This window comes from Alligator mississippiensis, chromosome 12 (genome assembly GCF_030867095.1).
Source record: "Alligator mississippiensis isolate rAllMis1 chromosome 12, rAllMis1, whole genome shotgun sequence".
Lineage (NCBI taxonomy): Eukaryota > Metazoa > Chordata > Crocodylia > Alligatoridae > Alligator > Alligator mississippiensis.
In genome coordinates this window covers 60651266-60674211 of record NC_081835.1, presented here as the reverse complement: position 1 = coordinate 60674211, position 22946 = coordinate 60651266, and the positions used below count along the sequence as shown (strand labels likewise).

At 47.6% G+C, this 22946-nt stretch overlaps 1 protein-coding gene across 1 annotated transcript; it reads right to left on the bottom strand.

Annotated features, from left to right (window-relative positions):
- Positions 1–468: 468 nt before the first annotated feature.
- Positions 469–11252, bottom strand: GTF3C5 (general transcription factor IIIC subunit 5). The gene is made up of 11 exons (XM_006260007.4): positions 11075–11252; positions 10342–10567; positions 9981–10179; positions 7604–7799; positions 6414–6518; positions 5793–5907; positions 4669–4749; positions 4418–4512; positions 3771–3853; positions 2773–2915; positions 469–1924 (listed from the first exon to the last, which is right to left on the bottom strand). The coding sequence occupies exons 1-11, from the start codon at positions 11219–11221 to the stop codon at positions 1773–1775; spliced, it is 1542 nt and encodes a 513-aa protein (XP_006260069.3). The 5' UTR covers positions 11222–11252; the 3' UTR covers positions 469–1772.
- Between the last annotated feature and the right edge of the window lie 11694 nt (positions 11253–22946).

Here is a 22946-nt window from a genome sequence, read left to right as displayed (position 1 = left end):
CAGCTGTTTCTTGTGTGGGCTGGCAGCTTGCCTCCTTGAAGAAAGTTCTAGGTCTTAGCAGTCTTAAAGAAAAGAGACTCACCACAGAGCTATATATAAGCTGAGATATTTAAAGACAGACAAAATAATGCCTTAGAACTATACCGCGTGCCATGAACCAAGTTTTGCCCAGATTTGGAATCAGGAGATGGACTAGATGCAACTCGGTAGGAATTATTGAGACCAAGTGGACGGTCAGAGCTTCCAGCCATCAGCTACTTGGAAATGTTCAGGACTGTCCGTTCCTGCCTTGCTCTCCTGATGAGTGGAATCAAGAGCTAGCTCATGACTGGGAGTTGATGATCTGGCAGAGCCACCACGGATCATCACAAGGAAGTGAATAATTCACTGGATGCAGTTTCTAATTGGAGTTCCTTCCTCTGGCCTTGTTTCCAATTTCTCAAGATGACAGAATAAGGAAGACGCTGCCACTGTTCCAAAATATATTTTATTCCTACTTGGAAGAGCCAAAGGCAATACCCGGAAGTCAATGGAGTTAAAAGTACTTCTTTATTCTCAGCTCGAGAGACACAAACCCAACCGAAGTGCTTTTCCCAGGAATGGACAACCACAGGATTCCAGGTCAGACACTTCTCCTCCGCTCCAGGGAGTTGCCAGCCTGACTTGATACTTGTAAAGAGCACAAATGCCAATGCAAAAACTGACAGGTTTTGGCTGGGTTGGTTTACATGCAAGTACCTAGTCAAACGTTAAATGAACCCATTAATCCAACTCCTGGCTAAGTCCGTCGGTCACTTCCTACCCCAATGGGAGCTGGACTACATACAAGTGCATATGAGCAGAGGTAAGTAATGGAAAAATAAGTTATTATTGAGAAAAAAACCAAGTTTAATTAGGAAAGCAGGCAAGGACTGTATTTCTTGGCAGTTGGCTTAATGGAGAGAAGTTACCATGTGCTTCTCACGTACATATGCAATCATGGACTGGTACCTACAGGCCCCATTAAAATGCACATGATTCATGCCAAGCCAAGTGATATGCTCCGCAGCCTCTTGATTAATAATACTAGTCTTGTTTGTCCTGTTCTCAATACATTTTTTCCAGTGACCCTGACGGCAGGTTTACAAGTTCTGTGGCCTCCAAGGGTATAATTAAATGTTAATCCTTTGGTGCATGAGGCCAGGCGCAGTCCCACTGGGCCTGGGCTCAAGGCTTGCTGAAGACTTATGCAATAGGGCTGGCAAGGACAAAAGTGCTCTCAGCTCCTGGGAAGAAAAGACGGTGCACAGACGTCACCCCCCCCAAGGGCATCCCAGAAATAGCACTATAGTCACAAAGGGAAACACAGATCCCATGAGATCAGACATGGTAATTTGCTTGTTCAAGGAGGTAAGGAAAATGCAATAAAGATGTACAACTAGCTACATAATTGCCACCAGAAATTCTCCAGGCCAGGTAAGGCCCAGCTGATTCCACAAGAAATGCCAGTCAGAGCCCCCTGACCAAGCAAGTGGGAGTAGCAAGGTGGGGAAGCTTCCCTACAAAGTCATTTCTATGGCTCCTGGTCTCCCCAGCGCTATAAAAATGCCATTGGGAGTGCCTGTGCCCCCAGTACACTGGCCGCTGATGCAAGGGCAAGCACTGCTGCCAGTGCCGCATGCAAATGGCATCTTGGAGTGAGCTCCACCTCTCCAAATCCCCCAGGGTTCAAGAAACAAAATGTCTATGCCCAAAACGGGTTCTGTGCAACCTTGTCTTGTTTGCTCACAGAATCACACATAGTCCAGAATCTCAGTTTCCATTTCGTTTTCACTCCCATCAGATGGCTTGAAGTCTTCCTCTTCCTCATCATCCTCATCTTCACCAGACTCATATGTCAGCTGCTCTTTGCCATCTTCAGTGGTTGATGTACTTGAAAACAGAGCTTAATCAAACAGAGAAAGAGGAAACCATCAGCATTACTTCCATCATCACTGAAGCCACTGATGCATTTGCGATAACATTAACAGATCCAGGCAGCAGATGGAAACGAAATGTTGACCGCAGTTAATATCTTAACAAAACCAAAAGATGAAGGAAAAAAGTCAATTTTCCTTCCCAAGGAATTCTAACTGTACAATGGTAGGAGGTTTTGCCTTTCACGAGGTCACACCATCTTGTACCAAATAAAGCTACTCCATTTCTTTTGGAAAGCAATATGGGCCAGCATCATACCGACATGTTTTCCTTTCCTGTAGTGACTCCTATAGTACATGATTCATACAAACTTATTAATAAAGGTCCATTTCCTGCTACCACCAATATGCATTAATGCACTATCAAGGGGATTGTAGGGTGACACAAAAAAAAAACAAAGAGAGAAAGAGAAATTGATCTTGAGAAGGCAAGGCAGGGAGTTCTACCCCCTACCTATTCACAGGTCCCAATTCAATTTGCTGGTGTTGTAAGTGGCAAAGTCTAGTTACTTTCTCTCAGAGCATGGGATCTTTTCCATGACATGACAAAGACTGTTTGAAGAAAAGCAGGTGTCCTGCCAGTGTCCAAGATGAGGACTTCAGACTCACCCCCCAACCCCCCCATGATGATCTAAGTAGAATGAAAAACATGGGATCAAACTCCAATACTTAACCAACTTGGACTAAGCCTTCCAGAACAAGGGAGGTGATCTGGGCCAAGCCATGTTTATTGCTCCACTGCAAAGAGCAGCACACTACAACATCTAGTTTTCCAAACATCCTTTCCAATGCTTAAAAAGCGGGCATCTCTCTTTACCAGGTCTCGTGGATCTGATGGTCTGCTTGATCATCAGAGACATGGTATCTCTCAGATCATCACTAGTCTTCGGAAGGCACCACCCATCCCGTTCGCTGCACTCCACTTCCATGCCATCATTTCGATGAATGATTTTCTGTAAGCTAAACAGCAGCCAAGAAAAGAGTCAACTTGGCAATCAGATACAGACTTCAAACAAAACTGTTGAAACTACTTGTGCCTTCTCATCAAAGACCCACCCCCCAGCACGTTACAAGGAAAGTTTCACTAGCAGAGATGGTTATGAATTTCCCACTAGAGTGGCTTTCCAACAGAAAGTGCAATTTCTACAGAGAATAAGCATTTTTCATTGGATGATTTCAACATTTGTAGAACGTTTCGTTAGGAAAACTGAAACAAAACAAAAGCATCTCCTTTTGACTTGGGTCCACCGAAACCAGAGTATTTAATTTTGCTGAACAGCTACAAAATGTCACTGTCTTCACTCCATCCCTAGGTAACATTTTAAATTGATAATAACTGGGGAGGCTATAAGTGAAACCTTTTCTAAATCTTATCCTTGTGACAAATCATGTTAAGCGTTTGATGCAGCATGTATTTTTATGCTTATATACATTTGCATTCATCAAAACCCCAAGAAAAGCAGAAGTGTGCTTTCCCAAGTTCTGTGACATTTTGTATACATATGTAATCAGTAGGTGGAAAACAATGGGAATAGGGCCTCACGTATCCCCACTAGTTTCAGTGGACTGGGACCAGCCCCAAAATGCAGGTAAAGACAGAAGGGTATCTTGGTTGCTTGCATAACTTTATCGCGAAGGAAATGCAACTGTGAGTGAAGCAGCCTGTGTGTTCTCACTTAAAGGCTGGGAGTCTTGAATACTCAGGTCAAACAGAGAGAGAGATGCTTGTGTGTAAATGGGGGCATTTAAGATTAATCACCACAGAGTCTGTGAAATCTTCTCCTGCGAAAAGATTCAACTAATGTTTCATAATACCTTTCTACATTCAGGTCACAGAGCTGATAGAACATCTGTCGATATGGAGGCAGGGCCCCTTCTTGGAAGATATACATGGAATCCTGGGAGGAGAAAAGACTGTGATTTGAACAAGCATTTCTACTTATTTCCACACTTGGGTCATGGTATAATGGTACAGCCTCAGCATTTATTAGAAAGGTGTTTCCCTACAAACTAATTCAAAAGACGGGCACTTTTTAAACCCTTCACCTGTTTGAGTTGTTACTCGTTATACCTTGAATCCCTGGGTAAAAGTTGCCATTGCAGCAAAATGTTAACATATAACAACAGGAATTCTGGTTCTTTATTTCCTCTGCCCAACTGGATTTTAAATGGCAACTGGAAAATGCTCCCCTGTAGGCTAAGGATTCCCTTTCCAAAACCTGCTTCCATCATATTCAAGGTAACAGATGGAAGTGTGCAGCTGTAAATAAGCAGGAACTTTCCGCTTAAGCCTAACTGAATACAGAGACAGAAAAGCACTTCAATCTCCGAATAAAACTGCAACCGTTCTGACGTCTGTGGTCTGTCTCAGCCAGCACTGACACTGAATAATTTACAAAACAAAACAGATCCCCGTTCCGACGACCCCATTCCAAGTTTTGGTGAGAAGAGTTAATACCTACCTTGAGTTTATACCTGCTGGAAGTTTTTTTCACACTGGATGTACCTGAAGAGCCCAGGCCCTGTTTTAGGTCCTGTATGCTAACTGTGTGACTTACTGAAAGAGAGAGGAAAGAGATTCTCCACTTGTATAGTATCTTGAACTTCAAGGCACAGTATACAGCTTCTTTTCTACTTTGGTTCAGCTTTCTCAGGGCAGCCAAAAAACACTAACTTAATGAACACTAGCACCTGCATGCCTTGGTCCACATACCTGGCTTCTTGATAGTGATGGGCAGGCTGTAATTGTATGTGCTGCGTTTTGCTTTCACTGGCATGTCGTTAGGAGCATAACCTGAAAGCAAAGAAAGCAAGCAGACTGTGAACAGAACGCCAAAATCCTGTAGTCCTCCCCACCTCTCAGAGATGCAGCAAGTCTTAGAAGCCTGCAAAAGGCTTCAATTGCCTCTGTGTAGTTACTCTAACTAGTCTACTGAAGAATCCAAACTCAAAAAAATTAAGACATTCACTTACTGCAGCTATAGCCAATACAGAAATGTATAAAACCAGAGTACTATGAGGCCACGTTCTGTATACACTAGTACACCGCATTAAATCAAACTAGGGGAAAACCGTATAAATGCATCAGGGTGCATTAGTGGCATAAGCTAAAATACAACCTTCCCCGTGTTGTCTATAGCGTCTGATAAGACTCTGCGGGCCTTTTTTGGTGGGGGTGGGGGAAAGGGAACAGCAAAGAGTAGAAGTAGATGCTTCTTTGAGTTCACAGTGCAAATTCATAGATTCAGAGATGCTAGGGTTGGAAGGGACCTCAATAGATCATCGAGTCCGACGCCCTGCATAGGAAAGAGTGCTGGGTTCAGATGGCCCCAGCCAGATGCCTATCCAACCTCCTCTCGAAGACCCCCAGGGTAGGGGAGAAAACTGTCCTTTTTGGAGGAGTTTCTTGTGCAGTGTTATAGTCCAAACAGACAAATCGTCCTTTTAATATTCACTCAGCTCCCCCACAGGACAAAGAAATGGACCTTCTGGTACCATTTTAGTTTCCTGCTGACATTTACAGAAGAGTCTGTGTTGTGAAGGACCAGAGTAAGAAAGCCTGCCAGCATACATGCATATTTTGAACCAAGGAGGAGAATAAAAATCAAGCAGCATTTTGTTAGGCTTGGAACATGTCTAGTGGCTAATTATCCTCTCTGAAGAGGGTAAAGGAACACTCCTGCCCGGATTCTACAGAAGCAAAACTGGAAACCCTGACTCATATCTCCTCTCTTTCAAACAAAAAACTGAGGAAAATTTAGAGTTCAAAAGCAAATAACAGGCTGGGCAGAAGAGCTGCCAAAATTGACAAGGAGGCAGTGGTTTGGGTCATTTTACCGTATTTCATTCCACAGCGAATTCTGAAGTCCAGGACTTGGTAAATCTTTGCTTCAGAATGTTTTCTGGGGTCATACCCAAACCGAACCCACAGGCTTCTCCAGGGCCCTGTCAACTGTGTACAGGGGGTTAGTTACCAGGGAAAGAATAGGGTTACAGAGTGCCAACATAAGCTCTTAAATATGTTTCCTTATTTTCTTTTGCAAAAACAAAACAGAACAAAACAAAAAAACCCTTCCAATGCAAACACTGACCATCCCACCTTGTGCAAAGGAAAGCCACATGGTACAAAAGTGTGAATTTAGAAGTTAACCTCAAAGCTCAGAAGCTTTTTGTTTTGAGAGAGCCAGCTTGCATATCCAGCAGGACACACACATTTTTTACTGTAACTGGAGTTACTGTAACTGGAGAACTGGTCAGGACCAACAGAACCAACCCAGTTGTCCCCAGCCCCTACTCAACTACACGTTATACAAATCTGTGGGTTCTAGGTGGAGGTACCTGTACAGCAGATCACAAGGAATTACCCACAGGCACCCAAGATGGTCCTCCCAGGCCTTTGACTCCTACCTGCCTCAGGTAAGAACAAGACTGACGGAAGAGATGTACAAAGAGACTCACCATATAATAAGCCAGATATGGCAGCAGAAGCTTAAGCTTGTCTGGGTGGATGCTGATATTGGCCTTGACAGCGTTCCGGGACCAGACGGGACGAACCTCAAACAGCTGAAGAAATACACAAGCAACAGTGGGTGGGAAGAAGATTACTCCTACTAATTTCACTTTCCTAACAGCCACCTGCTCTTTAGGATAGCCTTTGGCCTAGGCTGTCCCTGCAGATTGGCAGAGTTAAGGGAAAAGCAATGGTGGCACCATGAAGGCATAAACTAGCTTTTTATTTCTGCATAGACAGACTCAAATCCTGACTCAGATAATGAGTAAAATGAACACACTGGCTGCAGTTTAATCCTTGGTGACCTGTTCCACTAACCAAGAAGAGACCCCCAAGTAACTCAGTGTTGCAGGCAAACTTTGCTCCAAGAACACTTGAGAGCTGGTCAGGGGTTGGAAGTGGGAGGAAAAAGCATAGTAAAGGATGCTTTTTTAACTAGTATCCATGCTAAAGGATGCAGTTTCAGAGCAAGGGACAGTTTCAGAACACGGCACCTGCCGACTTCAGCATCACGCCCAACAGGCTTTTAGCCCATGCATCATTTATAAGCACTCAGTTCATTCCAAACTTAAATACATGATCAAATGGGTGAAGATGGGGAACCACCCCCAGGAGGTTCATGTTTCAAGTAATGCAAGATATATACAGTCTTCCCGTGTTTATTAATAGCACACCCCATCCTATGCTAGATTTACTTTTCCTCCAATGGCAACTTTGTAAAACCCTAATGAACCCCAAGACTCTCAACAAGGAGAGCTGCAAACATACAGTGGCCAGATATTTCTTTAGTGCCTTGAAATGTATGCTAATACTATCCTGGACGTTGAGTAAAGGGATTGTAACCTTGCCAAAATGCGAGACATCGGAGGCAGAATTGGAAGAACAGCCCAGGAGTCCTGGCTTCAGTTCCCTGGTCTAATGATCAGACCTCAGTGTCTCATTCACCACCACATTTACCCTGGGGCACTCTGAAACCTTCTAGGGATGCCAGCACATGCTGTTCATCTGACAGGCCAAATGTCATCTCTTTGTTGCCAACAATTTTCTGGGGACACAAAAATTATTAAAAACGGTCCATGAAATTTCTACCATGCCACGTGCATAAGCAATGTTCCCGGTCACTTCAGCTGCTCCCTACCTTTCTCAAGTCTTCTTCCACCTTCTTATCCACAGGATTGGTGCACACTTTCTTCCAGTTCTGCACGGCTGCCTCCAGCGGCTTATCCGGGATCTCTTCATCATCAAAGTTCACAAAGATGGCGTTGTGCGGTCGACGGGCTCTGCTGAGGCCAATCAAGTTCTCAGCGGACACCTGGGGATTGCTGTATCCTTCCCTGCAGAACATGGGGGGGAGGAGTCTTACTTTCTTTCTCCTCCATACACCTAATAGGGGTCTTCACTGAATTAGTTGGAAATTAGGTTTATTTTTCAATCACAGGGAAAAAAATATGGGGTGAAGGAAGTTATGTAGGGCACTAGGTTTGAGTGAGTCGTTTCTCTCTCAAGACTGGGATCAGCACATGCTTTTGGTACCACGCACACATGGATTTGGAGATGCCAGCCAGGCAACCGTGTGAAAGTCTGGAGCACTGCACAGTGGACTAAACTAGGGAGAATCACTTTTAAAAATAAAAGAAATGCCTCCCCTCGGTCTGCTTTCCCGAGAACGGAGCTGCTCTGTGCTTATTTGACCTGAAGCAACTTTCACGTTTTGATGTCTGACCAGGATGTCTTTGTGCACAAGCACAGGCTCAGCACAGTTGCCAGTGACATTCGCCATGGCTGAAAATCACCGTGACAGTAAATGGACACAACACAGCGAGGCAGGGAAACAGTTACAATTTTAATCTCGGGGGCAGATTATAGTCATTGGCATTATTTATCTTTTTTTGTTCAAACGAAGGACAGCAGTGAGAAAATGAAAGATGTTTCTCGTGGGAGATATCACAGCTTTTCCGTCTACTCGGGGCAAGACAAACAAAGAAACGGAAGCAAACAGCTCTGGCAAGTGCCAGCTCAGACGCACATGGCGCTTGCTCCATTGGAAACACTGAGAACGCCAGCCAAACAGCCTATCCTCTAGCAGTCTACATCGTGACTCGGTGTCCTACTCTCACGCTGATGCTCTTACTCTGTGTTTATTCCCTGGATGAGAACATTACACATTTGTGGTGCCTTATTTGTGAATGAACCCAACTGGCTCTAAAGCAAGCCCTGTTCCACCCTAAGGGCCGCGGTTCTGCTACAGGGGTGAAACGGTGGGGAGAAAAGTCGCAAAGATGAGAAACAAGAGCTGAAGATGGGAATATTTGCAAAAACTCTAAAGAAAAGGAACCATTATCTTAATAAGTCCAACTTTTGTGTCCATTTACTGCCTATTCCAAAGGTTCCCGGCATTGGGAATTCTGCCCCATGCCCAAACGCGATGCTCAACGTTTTCAAGGTTTTTTGTTTCAGTCACTTAAATGGGATTTGAGTTCTTTCACCACCACGATTTTAATGGGGAGGGACAGAGTCCCAAGGTACATCTCTGACGTGGGAAGAATATGGACATTTAAAATCCAAAAACAGTATCTGACAGATTGTTTGTCTTAACATAAACCTCTGGAGTTTTTAAATGGAGAAAAAGGTGAGCAGAGAAGTGAACACAAGGGACAGAAAACAAGAACGTGGTAGTTCACAACCCTTGCCAGCTTTAAGAAAAAACCCACCTAAGGTATTTATAAGGCTCATCTCTGTAGTGGTCCAGTGCTACAACCACCTGGTGAATAAGGAACTACTTTTATTCCCAGTTTATTAATGAGTAAATCATTTGGTCTGTGCCTCAGCTTCCCAAGGTCACCCAGGATGTCAGGCACAGAGTGAGACAGTGAAGACACGTGTCCATAATCTTGACCACAAGGTCCTCCTTCCTCTCAGAAGGATGCAGAAAGTGGATAAGTGCCCTGCCCAACACCGTGCAGCTTGCAAGTGGCAGAGCTCCTGATGGTCAGACTTGGGGCTTCACCTGTCCGCTCTCTCAAATGCTTTGGTCTAGACCGCGGTGAGATACAAGGCTTATGCAAGGAGATGAGTAAAGCAGAAGTTGCAGGGGCCACATAATAGACAGTTTAAACCTCTTCCTGCCACGCCAGGAGCTCAGATTTCATATCATGTCCTGATACCTCAGAAACTGGACTTTTAAATCTTATTTTTCCTCTAATTATATACATGGGGTCTGGGCACACACATGTCAAACAGAGAGCAGTGTGTGTGTTAGGCCTGATACAACTGTCAGATACGAAAGACATATTTCCTCCAATTCCATTAGCTGACCTTAGAGAGGGTTTAAAAAGCCCCTCATTGGAGAAGCACGCTAGGTATAACGCAAGAGGCTGCTTCGGGTGGAGAAGGGATCTCGTAATGACCTGCAAAGCTCGCACAGTACAAGCGATTTGCTGGCCCGGTAAAGGGGTCCCATCACCTGTCCGTGCACGAGCCGAGGCCACTTACTACGCATGAGAAAAAGCACTGACCGATGGTGTATATCTGGGCGGTAGAAGTAGTCTATGGGGGTGTCCAGACGAGAGAAGATGGGTGGGGGAATGTAGAGGGGCAGCTCCCTGTTGTAGAACTCCTCCTTCTCGGGCTTGAGCATCAGCACCTTGTCATACATAGAGGTCTGCTTGCCGTCCGGCCCCGAGTGCATTGCCAGGTACTGGAAGTCGGACATCCCTGCGAGGAAGGAAACGAGAGCTGCGTAGCGAACGTGGCGAGGAGCTGCATCACATCTGTTCACCCCGTGCGCTCAGCGGCTCCGCCGTGGCTTGTGACACGCCGGGTGCTGGCTCCGGCCAGCCGGGAAACGCAAATCGAGGCGGCGGAGGAGACGGCTACCTTGGAACTTGTACACGGTGGTGACGACCCCCAGGATCTGCATCTCAAACGTGGCTTCCGGTGGCTCCGGCGCTTCCCCAGCCTCTGGCGCCTGCGGCAGCCTCCTCCTCCTGGTCACCTTGAGCAGCATGGTGGAGGTGGGGAAGCGGTTGGCACAGGCCGGGTGGCAGTAGGGGTCCCGGGGGCGGAAGTAGAGCTCCAGCCTCTTGGAGGGGTCGGCGTAGATCTGCGCGGAGCAGGTTGTGGGCGCTGGGATGTGGTGCCCTGCTCGTGTGCCAACATGCACCCCCCCACCCCCATCAGCATCCCCCAGGCACCAGCCCTGGAAGCCCCGCCCCCTCCTGGGGATACCAACACTCCCACCCACGAAGTCCTGCCCTTTCCTGGGCCATACCAACATTGCCCCCCACCCCTGCCCAGGTGATACCAACACCATCCCCCCATGAAACCCCCGCCCCTTTCCCGGGCCATACCAACCAACATTGCCCACCATCCCCCGTTAGCCCCGCCCTCTCCCAGAGGATACCAACACCCCCCAGGAAGCCCCGCCCCTTCCCAAGGCAACACAAACACTCCCGCCAGGAAGTCCCACCCTTTCCCGGGTAATACCGCCACCAGGGAGCCCCGCCCTCTTCCCGGGCGATACCAACACCGCTCCCCCTCCCCACGCGGGGGGTTTCATGGAACAGTCCCAGGCGTCTCCCAGGCAACCCGCCGGCCCCGCCCCGCTCACCCGCGACACCCCGTCCTCCCCGCCCAGCGTGCGCAGCATCTTCTCCACGTCCCGCACCAGCCCCGGGTACTCCACGCACACCAGGCGCGGGCCGCGGGGCAGCTCCAGCACGGCCGAGCCCCGCTCCGCCTTCTGCGGCGCCGCCATGGCCGCGCCCCGCCCCCACTCCCGCGGGCCGCTCCTCAATGCGCTCCCCCGCGCCGCCGCCGCTCTATGGTTCCGGGGGAGAACAGTTCCGGTGGGGGAAGGGAAGGAGGGAGTTCCTGCCGCCATGGCCGCTGCCCACCTGAGGGCTGAACGCTCAGGAAGGCAGGAAGGGCCCACCCACCCCGGTGGTCTGCAGAAATAGTGCTATAAGCCGGGACGAGTGATCAGAAACCGGTTCAAATCTGCGACCCAAAATGGCCCAAACTGGTTTAAGATCAGCCCCAACGGCTGCAGTGTCAGACTGAACCGGTTTAAGTTAAAGCGGTTTGTTTCAAACATCTGTCCCGGATCCCCCGGGCAGGCTGGGAGCCGCCCCGTCTCGGCCCGCGGCCCCCAGCGCTCGGTGGGGGACTCCCCTGCAGCGTCCGTTTGTCTCTTGAGCCTCCTGAGTCGCCTCTTCCCCCTCGTGCCGCGGCTTGGAGGCCTCTGCGTGTTGTCGCGTGTCCCATACATGCCTTGCAGGCCTTCGTGGGATGCTGTCTCCGGCTGCGGGAGGTCGCTGTGCCCCCCTCAGCTGCCGTGGGCACGCGGCGTTCGTGCCCCGAGCCGTCGTGTCATCCCGTGGACGGACGTCTCACGGATTTTTGTGCCTCCGGCCGGGCCGCAGGACAGGCACCTTCCAGGGTGGATAGGAGTAACCTGCGCGGCCTCGCGTTGGGCAGGAAGATGAGGCGATCTTTCCACAGTTATGGGGCCATTAAAGAGCAGAGCAGGGGCCGGGAGCCAAGTCATCCAGTCAGGTCAGTGCCCCGCTCGCTGCAGCTTAGGATCCCGCTTGGTTTTCACTTCAGCACTGGTGGGAACCAGAAACCCTGGCGGGGTTTTCCCCCTGACGTGTGCCAAGGTCAGTCAGGAGGATAACCAAAGATAGGTGGATGCATTATCACGTATAAAAACACGGCTTTCAGTATACTTTTAATACATCCCTAGTGCTCAGAGGATCAGCAAACTTCGTTTGACTCTGCATTATATCTGGGTAAATCGGGAGCAACTTCTTGGCACGTAACTGCAGTTGCACATAAAAGAGACGTGCGCAAGAGCAATATCAGGTCCTTGGCGTCCTGATAGATGCATTGCTTCGCTATTTGGAGGTTGTGGGGTTTTTTTGTTTTGTTCTTTTTGTTGCAGCTGTGGCCAGTCATTTCGTGTTGCCTGCCAAGAGAGGGGGAAGTCAGGACTGCCAGTGTTAAGTGCTCAGAAGTCGAATCGTGCCCCCAGATCTATTAGATCAGTTTTCTAATCGTGAGATTTTCTACAAATAACAAAGTGGGACTTTTTTATTTACTACCTGGGATTGAGATTTTAAGGTGCACTGGTAGAAAAGTATTTCTTTAAAAGGCAAGTTCAAAGCCTCTTCAATTCCCTTTTATTAGGGCAGGGGTGGGCAAAATGCGGCCCGCGGGCCGGATGCGACCTGCCAGGCCATTCTATCCAGCCTGCGGGGCCCCTAAAAAATTAAGAAAATTAATATTTATCCGCCCCTTGCTGCCTGTCATGCCACCCTCAATGGCTTCCCAAAACTCGGTAAGCGGCCCTCCGCCCAAAATAATTGCCCATCCCTGTATTAGAGGCTTTAGGAAACAGGCTGATTATTTTGCGAGTCCAAATATAATCACAACAGCCGTTAACGTATTGGAAGGGGAGTGTTGTACAAGTAAAACGGACTTATTGTGCTGAAGTTCTTGCAACTGTTGCTGTTACTCACCTGTGCTACAGCAGGGGGTGCTGCAGGACAGATTTCGGGGGAGCTGGGCTCTGAACAATATTTGGTAATCCAAGAGTGTGGTTTCTAATGCCAAATCCCTATTGTGATCATGTAGAATGAGATTTAGATATCACTAAGAAGCATAGTAGGAATTCAGTTTACACAGTGCCTTTGAGGCACCAGCTTTTAAATGAACTAAAGATAAAGAGCTAATATCTTTTGGGAAATAAAATATGCTAGTGTTTCTAAGAATGTGCATTGTGTGAGTACCTAAAAGCTCTGAGGAAACTACAGGCCTCTAGATGTGTTGTTTCCTATGAATCCAATTTTTTTTTCATTCCTCCCATTTCTCTGATCCCCTTGCTGTGATGGCTAGAACTTCACATCAGTAGAAAAACCCGGGGGTGGGAAGGGAGGCAAACCCAGTCGTAGTGGGCAACGCTATTACATTTGCTAGTGCGGACTTTACTCTACACTAAGGTGACCCAAGATGCTAATGCATGTCAGCCCCTGGAAAAAAATCCAAGGAAAAGTATTTCTTTATTCACTTTCCCATTTCTCATTCCGGCTGCCCCTCCTGTTTATGCTCTTGCTCAGCTGGAGTATGAACAGATGGTCCATCCCTCTGCTAGTTGTAGGGACAAAGCAGTTTGTGCCAAGTTAACTTTGGCACGGTGCTTTTAGTTAATATATTTTGTCCGTAGCCACATAGAGGTGACTGTTGTGTCATAGGATATTGAACTTCCCAATAATCAGTTACCCCAGTATTAGACTTTTTATCTCTGTAACCATTACCCAGGCCAGTACTATAATATCTCTGCTGAGGAATGAATGCTTGCTATAATTCTACGTTTCCAAAGGCCTATGGCAGTGTGACTGTAATAGGTTGTCATGTGCAGGCTAAGTCAGTTATACTGCTAGGGGTACTCCATCATCAGGACACAGCCCTTTGTTTTCCTCTCAGTTACACTGTGGTAAATCAGTGGGGCTTGCGTAAAACCAGAGCGAATGTTATTCATCTACATCCCACCCTAATGTAGACATACACGCACAGGCCACTTGAGTTGAGCAGCTTGAAGTGAATTCTGAGTCAGGCTGGATTACTGCCTCTCCTTCCCTATTTCCTTGTGTTTTGTGGGTTTTTTTCTTGTGTATAGCACCACCCCGGCATTCTGCAGCCTGCTGGACTGAGTTGTGCTTCACCTGTGACTTGAGCACTACCTGTGAACTGGGAAAGTTGTTATTTCCGCAAGGTTAACCAGCATCATCAAACATGGGCAAAACAGCTGTTGTCCCATAAGAAGCAGTTTCCACTGGTGTCAGTGAGGAATCCGTGGCATTTTTTTAATAGGGGTTATTAACTGGTAAGTCCTGGCTGAATGCCAGTTTGGGAAATGGCAAGCTTTCTGGCTATCTAAACTCCTGCTGTGGTTTCTTTTTCACTTTCTGTCCTATGGGTGTAGTGTTACTAAGAGCTATTTAAGGAGCTGCCACATTCTACCTAGAGGCCTTTAAGTAGAGGATGAAATTGTTGCTAAGGTGCAGTATAGATGCAAGGCCCAATGTCCATCCTTTTCAGAATCAAGTAGTGATTCTTGGCTGGTTTGAAAGAGGTTAAAGCCACTTAATTTTCGGAGCAAGGATATCAGCTTTTTCTGAAAACCAGGCCCCTTGCAATGTCCTATGCTGGGCACTCAAGGCTTTTATTTGTAGTAAATGGAGGAACTCCATTGGAAACAGCTTGCATTGTAGAATGGACACCACATGGGAACACTAATTCTGCGCTCAGTTATGCTGATAAAAATGCAGAGCAACCCCCTGATACAAGTACTTATACTAGGAAAACCAAGAGCAGAATGGACTTCATTCCCTTCCTCACTCCTGAATTCTGCTGCGGTGCCAACAATACTTGAAGGTATTATCCTTTCAAGTTTTTAATGTCTTGTTCATGTGTTTTCAGTAGCCCACAAAAAAGTTGCACTAAGTCCTGCCAGTCATTGGTCATGTGACTCCCCCAGGCTTTATCTCCCTCTCTTGTGCCGCAGTTTTCCCCGCTCGTCTTTGTAATCTGACATTGTGATTTGTTCACTTGCTTGCTTGTTTTTCTCCTCGAAGAAGATTTGCTGACTCACTGGGGAGGAGGCAAGAGACTGGAGGCAGCTGGTGGGCAGTGATAAAGCCACGGCCACATCCAGCCTTCATGGTTTGCTGATGACAACCCTTCAGTTGAAGGCCTGAGTCACATTCCATTTCCGAGCTAAGATTGCTGGGGACACTAGGATTGCGGAAGTGGGGCAAAGGGACAAGTTCCCAAAGGCTTCAGTTATTGTCTAGGACAAGTCGTAAGTCAGTGTTACCTCTCACATTAAATTTCCAATGGTTCCATGAAAGGGCGATGGCACTGTCCACTAAGTGCTTGCTCTTGCTCATCAACATGGGTGAGTCCATCAGTTTCATTGTGGAAGGCAGCAGATTTGGGCTTTCAATTAAAGTATTAAATGGCTGTTTTTAGACATCCTGGGGGCTAAGTCTAGCACATACCCCAAAATGCTGATGCCTCTGCATTGAGTTTCTGCTCAGTCTTTTGTTGTACATAACAGAATATACGTACTGAACTCCAGGTGCAAGTCCACTGAAATGAGTGGTTATACCCATTTGCGTTAGAAGAGGTCTCAATTTAGCCTTGTGGGTCTAATCATCATGACAAGGGGCTAAGAGCTAATGATGCTGTGTTCAGTTCCAAGTTATTGTACCTATTTGCTTTGTGAGCTACACCAAGTCTTTCAATTCCATTCCCTGCCTTAGTTTCTCTGCCTATTATAAAGGAAATAAGAAAAATGTCCCCATTTATGTAAAGTGATAGAACTTGTAACAAATTCAAAATATTGTTACCCCAAATTCCAGGTACAGCAAATCGCCCACTACTGTACTGGCCTCCTTCAGCAGACATTTTTAGACGGGCATTGTGTTACAGTTGATCTCTTTATCTATTACTCTATCTATTCATAGATATTTTTAAAGTACCACTCAACGCAATAAATCTTATCTTTCCCATATACATTCTTCCTGGAATCAGGCGTTCTTATCCCTCTAATGAGCTCTGCTCTTCATCCATCTAATGTACAGTAAACTTCATTTCACTCTATTTTGTGTAGAGCCCCTTTCATGCTTCAAAAATAAGGGTCTTGTAAAGAACGCATGGCACTTTTCCCAAGAAAGTTTTAACTTGAGCTCCCTGGTCAAAAAAGCCTCAGGAACTCAGGATGGTCAGTTGATTTGGGTACAGGATGGAAAGTCAGGTTATTATGTGTATTCTGTTCTTGACCGTGTAGCAAAGTTCCAGTACATGGCAAGTGATTTAAGGCAAAAAAAACTGTACAGGTGGGTGGCTCATACTAGGCACCAAAGTTGCTGAGTTTCAGAGGCTCTGGGCCCATGCAGCGCTCAGTGAAGCTACATTTCCGATATGCCACGTGCATTTCTAAAGAAAGGCTAAAACCGAGAAGTGCTCAGAGAGTTTAAGATTATCTCAGGTAGGATTTTGTACGGGTAGAAAAAAGAATGACTTTTCATGAGATAATGCTTTTCATGAGTATCATTTTACAAAGGAAGTTGGTTCCTAGTACTCCCCTCTCACAGGGGTGGAAACTGAGGCACAGAAAAATGACTTGCCTAGATCCCCTGAGAGTGGCAGAAGCAGGAACAGATCCCATGCTACTCAAGTCGTAGCCCAGCACCCTACCTACTAGGCCACAGGACTGCTGAATGCAGCTGAAGTTTCTGACTCCCGCCACCAAGGTCTGTAGCAGCCATTGAAGTTGACTGATTTTCCAGCGGAGCTGGTGCAAGCTGGACCTAAATAAATGGCTAGCCGCAGCACTGAGTGATGGATGTGCTGACTCACTGTGTCCCCTCAGCCTCTCAGGATGTGGCCCCTTCAGGGGCAGTAATACTCCATGGGCTTTTTTTTTTTTTACTTCCTGTTCCCCGAGTGAGGCAAGAGATAGCTGCTATTTTATAAGGGGAAGAAAGCAACAGGCTTGGCCACTGCCAAAAATCCTATTAAAGCTCCTCATATAAAAAGGTCTGGGAGGAGAGATAACTGCCATTGTTTTAAAATTATCCAAACAGCATATGAAATCAATGGGGCGAGGTATTTTTGTTCACAGTTCTTGTTGCAGCCTTCAAAGCTCAGAATTGCATTGGCAGAGGGATATATTGCAGTAGAGCTCTGCTATGCATAGCAGCTTTCTGGATGGCTCAGAGACTGGTAAGGAGAGAGCAATAGTTTAGGAGATGGACCTGATGGACCTGTGGAAATCTGACTCCAAATGCTCAGTTCCCAGAGAAGAGCAAGGATGTCTCCCAGTGCACAGCTAATTGGGATACCTGCCCACAGTGCAACATTTCTGCCAATCCAACCTGCTACTGTGGCAATGCAGTGCTCTGGCACAAGTGGCCATTTATGAATGCACGCTGCCCAAGTTGCTTTCTGGGTAGCTCTTAACTAGCAGGACTTTCCCTGGTAAAACATCCCAGTGTGGGTCACCACCTGGAATTCATCTGGTGGGCCAGAGCATGCCTGGGCCTGCCTTTGTTCAAGGCTGCATCCAGCGATGCTCTCCTGCCCAAAGGTTGTGGCTGCAACTTGAGTCAGTCAAGTCCCAGGCCACAAGACGCGGATAAAGAATGGAGCAGCCCTGCCTCTTACTGGGGCACAGGTGATGCAGGGAAGAAATTCAGTACAAAGACAGGGCTACAAGGGACCTCCTGGTTCAGTGAGTCTAGTCCCCTGCTGGCACCAGCAGCTATGTCCCAAAATCCTGTTCACGAGCTTCTCACAGGTTTTAGCCTATTGTCTCCTGTTGCAAGGCCCTCCTACACAAGTAGAAGCCTTTTGATCTCCAGTTTAAATTTATTCACAGTTTGCCAGAATTACCTTAGCTTAAACACTTCCTTTCCCTCCCTGCTGTTTATGAAGAGCGCTCAGAGCCTCTCAACCTTCATTTTCTTTCAGTAAACAAGCCAAGGTCTGATAACCTCTTCTTTTCGGAAAGTTTCTCCATGCTGCTCCTCATCCCAGGAGTCCTCTGCACTCGCTGCAGTTTGAATTCAGCTTCCTTGCACACAAGCAGTCAGAGGCATGCTGGCTTTGCCTGCAGATATGTGTCAGTCTCCACCAAACATGTGTGGTGTGGGCAGTTGTTTGCCAGTGTGCCCTAATCCTGATCTGATGGATACAGGAAGGAGCTGAGCCGCAGCCATCCCTCTAGTCCAGTGGTTTGCAACCTGTGGCCTGTGGGCCCCTGGGGGTGGGCAGACTATGTCTAAGGGGTCCACAAAAGATGACTACAATCAATCAAAAGTATGCAAGTACCCACACTTACAATTCAAAGGGTTCTGCACCTCCATTTGAAATTTCCAAAGGGGTCCACAGGTGAAAATGGTTGGAAACCAGTACTCTAGTGCATGGCCTGGCTGCTAAGATGGTTACAAGAAGGTCACAGTGGTTATTTATGTGTATAACCCGCCTGAAAGCCACAAGGAGCCTGATTCTCAGTGGGTACGCCTACACATGCACCCAACTGCACAGTTGTTACTGTGCAGTCATTTAGTACTTGCTTTAGCACAAGGGCGGGCAATTATTTTGGGCAGAGGACCGCTTACTGAGTTTTGGCAAGCCATCATGGGCCACGTGACAGGCAGCCCAGGACAGATAAATATTAATTTTCTAAATTATTTTAAGGGTCCATGGGCTGGATAGAATGGCCTGGCAGGCCACATCCGGCACCTGGGCTGCATTTTGCCCACCCCTGCTTTAGCAAGTACTAAATGACTGCACAGTAACCGGTGGTACTGCACAGTCCCAGCACCACACGTATTGTTTCGACTCTACTGTGCAATAGCAACGAGCTACTGCACATTAGCTCATTGCTACTCTGCAGTAGCAGCAGCAGCATGGTTCATGCCCACCGATGCTATGTCACCATAGTGATGAGCTATGTTGCTGTAGCTCGTCTCTACAGTGATGTAGCAGCTCATGTAGACATGCCCAGTCCACCCTTATGCCACTCAGGCAACTGAAAGTGGATGTAAATGGTATTGCTTATTGGGCCTTTTGCTTTACTTGTAAGTGTTATGTAGTGGCATTCAAGGCCCCTTTCTATTGTCAGAATGGTGTAAAGCAGTCTTCTATGAGTAGCAATTGGGCCCAATTGCTCAGTTCCATAGTAATACAACTCAGAGAGGGCTGTATGCACTAGAAGCCAGGGCAGTGAATCTCTCTTCCCCCTCCCTCTCCTACCACCCTTGTTTTATTTTCTATTTGTATAAAACGGGGAAAGCCTGAAAAAGTGTGTGCAAAAACACAGGTGTTGTGCTGGTCTCAGATTCTATCCCAAAAGGTCAGTGCAGCCAATGTCCTGACAGCAGAGCTGGCCCAAGCTGCAGGGCACAGGCAGTCTGTTCAGCAGCTGGCTGGCTGGGCTGTGCAAATCTGACTGCACCCCACAGGCCATGCTCCTGGGAGACCTTCACCTTTGCATTTCCTAGGGATTTTTAGGTTCTAATTTGCAACTTGCCTGTTGTATTCACCAGTCATTTGCATGGAACAGTTCTGTTTGCTGATGCCTGACTGGCAGCAAAGAAAGGCGGACGCTCTTTTCCTGCCAATCTGTCTGTTGTTCAGCTGAAGTGGTTGGAAAGTGCGCCCACTCTCTCCAGTTCGCTTTCGCTCAGACGCTCCGATAAGGCTGGGGCTGTCCTATCTCATGCCGGGAGCTGTTCCTCCTCCCTAACAGGCCCGCTCCACTGGCTGACAGTTAGCAGCCGGCAGTGCTTGATAAACTTATCAGGCAAAAGCTGAGCCCAAGGCGCGCTCAGCTCCTCCCCAGCCTCAGATTTCCCCACTCCTTCTGCCCTTACACTGGCTTCCCTCGCTCTCCACTGTCCTTCCTTCCCTGATTGGCGAGGGCAATGGAGAGTGCTTTACCTCTAGCTGAAGACTGACAGAAAGACAAGCATGACAGATATTTGCCTTGGAAATGAGAAATTCAGTGAGCCCAGACTAGGTTGCTTCTGGAAGCAACCATCCCGCTGGGGCTCTCTCCTTGGGATGTTGTCAGCCCTTGCACATACCATTGGGGCCTGGTTTGTCCACCGTCTGACTTGATTCATCCTCTCTCTCTCTTTTGGGGAGGAATATTACAATACTGGTGTGTGCGTGCATGCACACGTGTGGTGTTTGGAGTGATATATTATATGTAGTATATATTAATTATCTGTATTCTAGTAAGACCTAGAAACCCCAACTGAGATCAGGCCCCATCACTGTAAGCATGATTTGCAAAAGTTAGCAAGAGAGAGTCACCTTCCTGAGGATCTCCTAAGTACATACTGGTAAACAAGACAGACAAAAGGCCCGGGAAAGAAGGAATTCTTGTTGCCATTGGCAGAAGGGGAAGTGGCTGGCTGGATATTTAGGGACAAGATTTTCAAAAGTCCTTAGCACCCCAAATCCAGCCCCTGACTGTGCAAGTTGAGCAGGTTTGCAAACACAGCCCTGACTTGCACAATACCACACAGCTTGTGCTAGATCTCTTCGGTCCCAGTCCAGTGCTTTAACCACAAAATCAGCTTTTTCTGTCCACACAGACTGATAGGGTAGAAGGTGCCTGTTCACTACTCTTGCTGCATAGCTCTGGGTGCTTTTATTAGGTCTTGTCCACACCAGGTGAATTGGCCAGGGCAACTCTTCTGGAGTAACTGTTCCAGGTGCCTTTTCTGAAACAACCTCCATATGTGGCCTCTCCATGGCAGACTAAAATATTATATTCTGGAATAATGGTCTTGGATCACAGTTGTTTGTTCTGGAGTACAGTACCCCTGTGAGGAGCTGTTCTTAATCTCAGTATTTGCACTGGCCCGTTTCCCTATGCAGACAGGACTGGTGATAGTCAGGGTTGTCCGTTAGGCTAAGGTGCTGGTAGGTGAATGTGTCTGCAGCCGCATTGTGAGGCTTAGTAGGGCTTCCATTACTGTACTTGAGCTTTGAACCTGGAGCATGGTGATGCCCTCAAAACCTGCTCCGGAGAGAAATGAGGCTTCCCCATCCTCTTCTCAGAGATCCCAGTTTCAGCTTGCGCTTGAGTCCGTTCCTCATTGTGCTGACCACAAAGTAGTGTCCTGAACAGAGGGGCTTTCCTGACCTTCAAGCTGATTTGGCCTCTCACCTGCCACCCCTTTCCCCACGTCATGATGATTTTTTTACTGATCCATTTCCTCTTGGGAGAGCATTCTTCCATGTCTCCCCCAGCCCCTCCCAGCTGGATCAGCCTGGCACTTGGTATACACAACAGTTTTGCAGCAGTGTTGGCAAAGCCTCAGGTGAGGACCTAATCCTGCTGACAAAAGGGCCTAATCTCTGCTTGGTTTATGCTGTTCAGGGGCTATTGTATGCTGGTAGAAAACCTCCTTATATCACTAAATGTTGCAACTTCACTAGGGGCCCTGTCACCAGAGCTGTAATGTTGGAGGCTCTGTAATGCAGACAAGCCTTGATCATAACTCTTTGCACCTGAGGGTTGTTAGGAGGGTACACATATGCACACACATACACATGCGCGTGCATGCACACACACATATACACACACACCTTTCTCTCTCGTGGCAGCTGCCAGGAAAATTGTTTTGCATGTTCCTCATTTGCTAAACAAAACAGCCTAAGGATCAGGATTTTTTCCTCCAATAAAGGAATGAAGGTGTTGGAGGCAGTGGGGAAGTCCAGGGGGTAGGGAGGGCTTGGAGAAAAGCAAAAACAATCAGCTCTTTCTTCAGCCACAAAGATTAGTTGAGATTTTGCTTTGTGTTATCTGTTTCCTTGATTGACCAGCCAGAATGTTTTTGATGCTAAGAGAGATGGTGGAAGGGGGTTGTTTTCATAGAGGCCAGAACTGGGAAGAATTTGCATGTTTGGAGAGCAAGGGCAGGTGTGTTGGGATCTGATGACATCAGCGGCATGGTCCTGTCGGGTACTGAGCACCCCCAACGACCAGCCAAGGGGCAGTTTAGCGGCTCCCAGGATCAGATTAAATCTGAGCAAAAGGAAACCCCATTGCAGCAGAGCCGAGCCCGCAGGCTATCTCACTTCTGCACCCTGCTTCCATGGCCCTTCTACATCTGGCTCCCACTCTCAGGGCCCCATACTCTGACAACAGGTCGACTTCAATATTCAGGCAACAATGCTCTTCCGCCAGCCAGCCCTGTACAGCGTGGCTTGGGTAGGCACAACTCTGCTTCCTTCCTCCCTCCTGCAGAGGAATTTCAAAAGCTTCAGGCAGGGCACATTAAAGTGCACGGAACTGTGCAAAGAGCAAGTGCTCTGCTCTGTAGCGTTGCTGCTCTTGGCCTGATTATTTTCTCCCCCCTTTAAAACAGCACGGGGAATTCAATGCAGAATGATCTGAACTGCAGTGTTAGAGTAAAGTAACATCGCTCAGGCCTCCCGTGAGTGAAGAGCCTTTTGCGAAGAGAGAGACCCACACAGCAAAAAGGTGATTTCTGAATGAGCGAGGTAACCTGGTGGCTGCACCCCACACTCGTGCCACGGGAAGTCCAATGCTGAGGGCACGCTAGGTTGACAGGGGCATGTGCTCTTGTGCACACCATGCTGATTATTTCATTATAGCTGTTACTCCCCTCTCACCTCATAACTGGAAGTGAGTTGGGTAACTGCATCACTCCCTCGCATTGAGCTGTCTACAGAATAAGATGAGGCTGAAGGCAGACCCCACTTTGGTGCCTCTATGACCCCTTCTCACAGCAATGATCCTAGAAACCCAAGGATCTCATACAAAGAAGAGCTCAGCCCAGCTTCTTCTCAGACTATGACTAGGCCCCGATGCCACGCACACACCCCAGCTCCACTTGCATGAGTCGCTCTTGGCTACCAGACAAGGGCTA

Excerpts from the sequence above, each read along its gene's own strand:
- GTF3C5 (XM_006260007.4), bottom strand. The coding sequence starts at position 11,221 with ATGGCGGCGCCGCAGAAGGCGGAGCGGGGCTCGGCCGTGCTGGAGCTG. Across the intron at positions 10,180-10,341 it reads CACCGTGTACAAGTTCCAAG|GGATGTCCGACTTCCAGTAC; the intron begins GTAGCCGTCTCC and ends CCTTCCTCGCAG. Across the intron at positions 6,519-7,603 it reads TGGAAGAAGACTTGAGAAAG|CTGTTTGAGGTTCGTCCCGT; the intron begins GTAGGGAGCAGC and ends GTATTTCTTCAG.